Consider the following 5,644-nt stretch of genomic DNA (forward strand, 5'->3'; position numbering starts at 1 on the left):
TATCAGCAGAAAAATTCAGCAAATGTAAGTTTATTTCTTTTTCAAATATTTGTTATTTATTAGAGTTCTATGCTAACAAATGTTACTGTTCCACCATTGTTGGCCACAACAGCTTTTTGTGTTTTGGGGCCTTTGCATCTGTTGAGTTTAACCCAGATTCATGGGTTAAAATGTATCTTCTCAGGCTGTGGAATGCCATCTGGACTACTGTTCGTGCATCTTCCCTCTACCTTCCACCCAGATTACACTCGCTAAGGATAATGAAGATCCAACGTCCCTGTTGGACTAGATGGAAAATGTCCAGCGTTGATCCAGCCCTTACATTGTGTTAGGTTTTTTGGCAGTAATCCAGTTGCTGACTAAGCAAAAAGCTTGAAAAGGCTAAATGTTTTGAAAATGAAAAAAATATTTTAGGAAGTTTGTTACATTCAGCTGTTTGAAGAAAAACCACTGGTCAGAGAGGAAAGGAATCTTCGGGTTAAGACACAGCCCTGGGACTCAGAAAATCTGGGTTGAATTCTGGATTGTGTCACACACCTGTGTCTCTGTAGATTTGGGCAAGTCACTTAACCTCTATGTACCTCAAATCCCCCATCTGAAAAATGGGGAATAATGATATTTTCTCTCTCTCACCCTTTATTTATTTAGATTGTGGACACGTCAGTGTATAAATTGACTTTTTAGGTTTGTACAGTGCCTAGCACAATGGGTCCCCACTCTTGGTTGGGGCCTGTAAGTGCTATCATAACACAAATAATAACAATGAAAGCTAGCATTTGAAACCAAGCTTGTCAATCTGTTAAAATAAGTTGGTCAATTGAGGACAGGCCTCAGGCTGTTGAAATATGGCAGTGAAGAGCTGTCTCTAAAACCGGAATCAACAAGTACAGAATGACAAATTCTGTCCCTGCCAATTCTGACGGGGAAAACCTACTAGATATGGCTACTCTCCACAGAAATCACTTCTACAGCATCTTCCACCTGAGGCTCTCAAAGCACTTTGCAAGCAATAATTAATTCAGCTTAGCCATTCCTCATTCCCCATTCTTAACGATAAGTAAAGGGAGGCACCAAAAGATGAAGGCTAAATCGTGCATTTACAATTTGCCCCATGTAAGGGGAGGAACGTGGCTGCTACTCTCTTGCTTCAGGGTGAAATGCTCAAGGCCTTGGTCAGTAGCAGATTACTACTGGTTGCTTCCCCCTCATGCTAAATCAGTGGTACTGGTTGGCACAAGTGGAGCAAAGGTTCTGCCTACTCCCTGCCCTTTTGTTCAGGGGGACAGTGAAGGGAAGCTGCAATGGGCATAAAGCACTCGCTTACCCATACATTGCCACGCTCAAGGTCTAGAGAGGCTGTCCAGGATCTTACTCCCCCTTCCCTCCCAACACAGGCATGTCAGCCAGGCCACCCTATATGACCCGCCCAAGGCCACACAGGAATTCTACAACTGAGCTGGTATCAGTTGTAATGTTTCTTGACTCTGAGACATGGGCCTCATCCATAAGACCATCCTTCCTCACAAATTCAGTACGCTCTCCTCACTTAAAGCTTTATTTATATGTTCAATCAAAACAAAAAGATTGGCATCATAACCTTTCACGCATAGGTGCTGGAACTAGAGGTGCTGGAGGTGCTGCCCCACCCCATGGCTTGAAGTGGTTTCCATCATAAACCAGGTTTACAGTTTGGTTCAATGGCTCTCAGCACCCCCACTGTGCAAGTTGTTCACGCACCCCTTCTTTCAGGTACCTTTGTCAAGATCTCCTATGCAAATACAGATATATTACATGTTTTGGATGAAGTGGACTTTTCTTTTATATAAGCAGTACTGCTTTTTGCATTTCATAGTCTATAGATTATAGCTGGCTGCCAGGAAATACAAAATCATTCCCACTGCAACAGATTCTAATGTGACGAGAATCAGCCATTTTAATCTGATTAAGGAGGAAGAAGCGATCTCCATCAGAAGTTCATGATATATGTAAAGGAAAACTTACATCAGTCTAATGACCGCACTGCACCTTTAAGTTTTCTGGCTTGCTGGGAAAGAGGGAATAGTGCTTTATGGCTGGTAGGGGGAGCAAAGCTCAGAAGCTGCTGCAAAAGGGGGCGTGGGTCAGCCCACTGGATATGAAAAGGGGCAAGCCTGGTGGGAGAAGCCCTTTTTTCCCCGGTCAGGCGGAGCAGCACCCACCCTCCATCCTCTTGCAGGTGGCAAAATATCAGGTTTGGTCAGGACCTGCTGTGGGCATCACACTAGCCGTTCCTTTCTCCAGGGGCTAGGAAGGAATTTTTCCCTTACCATCAAGATTGGCCAAGGTGGAGTGGGGCTTTTTTCGCCTTCCCCACAGCAGGTTCGGAAGGGCTTTGTTATGGTGAGTAGGGAAGGGAGTTAGGCTATGATGTTGCAACTCACTATGTAAGTGTGGGGTGGCTCCATAGGGAAGGGATACAGTGATCATATAAATGGCCTGGTAAAGGACTTAAAGGAGGTGCAGGTTAAAAGAGTGGAAAGGGGGGAAGCGGGGGCTCCTATGACTGGTATGGCAGAGAGCCAACTCCCTTTCTTATAGCCCATCATAACTCTTGTTCAGAGGGGAGGGAGGAGGATGGTAAGGTCCCAGCCTGGGGGACCTGGCTGGAAAAAGAGAGGGGCCTGCAGAAGCCCTCCCAGGTAGATGCTGAAATGATCATGTAGTTAGCTACACTGTACACTTTTATTTGCTGGGTAGTCCCAGACCACATGAAGTGTCTCCTGTCCTTCTTTCTGTATAGCTGGAAAATGTTCCCATTGGCTGCCAAAGAAAATAACATAGGACTAATAATACTTAGCATTTATACCATCTTCAGAGTGCCTTACAAACATCAACTACGCAAACCTAATATTCATCCTTTAAAGAATGAAGCAATCTGTATCACATTAAAAATACACAGTATCAGAGGCCATATAGATGGCAGTTAAGGCAGGACACACACAGGACTTTGACACATTTATTTTTAATAAGCTTATTTTGGTGATCTTTAAGCAGAGATCTTTAGCATCTTAATTAAAAAATCATTGCCTTTTTATTAAAATTTGAGAAATCAGAAAGTTTTTCCCATCAACTGTACCTTCTAAAGACTGTAAATCTGAGAGATGTCCTTTAAAAAACAATACTTAAAATACACACACAAGAAACCCCTCCAACTGTATACCTTTACAGTACAGATTTTGAAATGAACAAATATTTAACCTAATGCTGATTATCAGTAGAAAATTACAAATTAGGGGCCCAATCCTATAAGCTTTTATGCACATGAGTAGCCATACTCACTATTGAGGTCCAGTGTGTAAGTGTTTGCAGAATCAAACCCCAGTTGTGTTCTTTGGTAAAACTCCATCAAGTTGACTCTTAAAGGAAGATAGCCAGTACCTAGTGCAACACCTTGTACTAACACTACTGACAGTTTTTTTTTTAAAAAAAGCAATAACTAGTTGTTCATTTTAGTAAACCTGCTTATTCCCTGGAGGAATAAACAACAAAATATGCCATTTCCAATTACAATAGTTTTATTTCTGGCAACTATATGTCTTTATTAGATTATATTGTAGAGAATATTCTCAAGACCTTCTTATAAAAAAGCAGACAGGATCTACATATTTTCATATTTCACCATGTCTTTGGCTTTTCTTTGTTGGTTACAAAGATTTCCTTGTATCCATTCCTTAGGGAAAACATGTCCTTTGCTGTATGTCCAAACAGAACAAAAACTGATGAAAAACATCTTTACAACAGCCTTAAACTATTCCTAAATGCTCCTTATTTCTTATCAGAAAATATTCTTCTATCAAGAGTTTGAACATGAAACCCACAACATCCATAAAGGAGATCTACTGCTGAACTACTAGGATAAATGGCTGGTTTGCATTGCCTCTGGTCTTTATCTAATACGGAGAATAGACTGCTGTTTTATCAAAAGAGGAATAAATTGCTGTTATTGTGATGTTAGCCCATCACTTGGCATTGCAATTCAAGTTTTTGTGAGAAAGAAATGTATGATCTAACTGCGACTTGACCTATGCCTTCTGAGATCCATCTAGGTGCTCTAATGGAGCATAAAAAGTGTTGAATACAAGGACATGCAAACTGGTGATGAAAAAATTTGTTTGAGGATAGTACTGAAGAGAAAAGAACTTGTATAAGCTAGTGGTTTACATACAGCTCAGTTTGTTAAATGTGAGAGGAAGAGAATTGACCAAATGTAATTGTTTTAATGTATTTCAATAGGAAACTGCACATTTAACAATACTAAGTATCTGATTGTGGTTTTTTACCATTCTAAAAAAGTGTTCTGGTTAAAGAGATTGTGCAGGATTCCTTAAAGATCCGGCTTGCTATTTCAAGAAATCATTAGAACATTTTATTAAACCATTAGAAAAGAAGAATATGATCATATTGCTTTGTAGGACAGCTGTCCTTTCTCAGTGCTATATTAAACATTTACAAAACATTTGAACCACAGTATATCACAATACACACCTAGTTTGAATAAGATGATTGTTTGATTGCATTTAAAAGAAAATTCCCTAGTTGCCATAGCGTTCAGAATGTCTTAGGACAAGATCTATTTTTAAAGAGAGGTTTGTAGAACAGCAGCAGTTAGATTTTAGTCCTGATAAAGGCTCACTTTTCATTCATAGTCAGAGCCTAAATGTGCTCTTCTTGTACCTAACCAGATAATAAGCACTCAGCACACTCCCCCTTCTTGACACAACACACTGAGACTAATCACACATAATTGGAGAGGAGGAGCAGAGGGCTGGGCAAGCTATTGTGTCCAAAGGACAAATGGTCAGTTTATGAGGCTTTTGTCTGATGCATAATTTCTTATATATCTACAGTGGAAAAAAGTACCCTGTTGAAAAAAGAAAAAGAAAAAAAGAAATCACCCAAACAAGTTAGAATATTTCAATTTTGCATGGATAGAAGAATCAACAGGGAAAATTCAAGAAAGGCAAAAGAAAAATCTATGAGGTGATGTGTGCACTTTTTAAAGATCTCGAGGAAACTATTTGCTCCCTAAGTGAATGAGAAAGCTTTAGTACTTTCAACTGGTCAAATACAACCACAAAGCATATGATGTATGTGTTTTCAAATACAAACAAAGAAATCATGTTTAGAGAGATTAACAAACATGCAAGCTGAAAGGCAGGAGAGAGAAGGAAAACTAGCTGTAGAACTTTGTAAATATATACATATCATTTTTTAAGGTGGAAATATAATTGAGAAAAATAAGTTCTTAAAATGACATACAGAATGTCTCACAAGGTTCCCTCACTGCAATAAATGAAACAAATTTTCCTTATCATATTTTATGATAGCCACTCAGAAAAAATAAATCACACACACATATAATTAGTTTTAATTTGTCCTTTTAAAAAAAATTATTTCATCTTCTATTTATGTTTGGTTAAAACAAGAAGAAAGGGGTAATGGATGTTTTCTTCATATGTATCTTTTTCTTCTTTTTTCAACTGCAAATAAAAAATAGAATAAGTAAGCAAACCAGTGTTAACACATTTTTAAACTACTGACACAAAATGATGTTTACTTCTTAGCTAACTGTATTTTTTAGTGTGAACAATATTACAACTGATTA

General features: G+C 38.8%; 1 protein-coding gene across 1 annotated transcript in view; it reads right to left on the bottom strand.

Moving 5' to 3' along the window:
* Positions 1-2,985: 2,985 nt before the first annotated feature.
* Positions 2,986-5,644, bottom strand: part of CAMKMT (calmodulin-lysine N-methyltransferase) — a 375,057-nt gene continuing 372,398 nt past the window's right edge. The window contains exon 11 of the mRNA XM_054022000.1: positions 2,986-5,519. Within this exon, the coding sequence (XP_053877975.1) occupies positions 5,442-5,519 (78 nt within the window). The 3' untranslated portion in view covers positions 2,986-5,441. The remainder of the gene's footprint in view (positions 5,520-5,644) is intronic.

Source organism: Malaclemys terrapin, chromosome 3 (genome assembly GCF_027887155.1).
Source record: "Malaclemys terrapin pileata isolate rMalTer1 chromosome 3, rMalTer1.hap1, whole genome shotgun sequence".
Taxonomy (NCBI): Eukaryota; Metazoa; Chordata; order Testudines; family Emydidae; genus Malaclemys; species Malaclemys terrapin.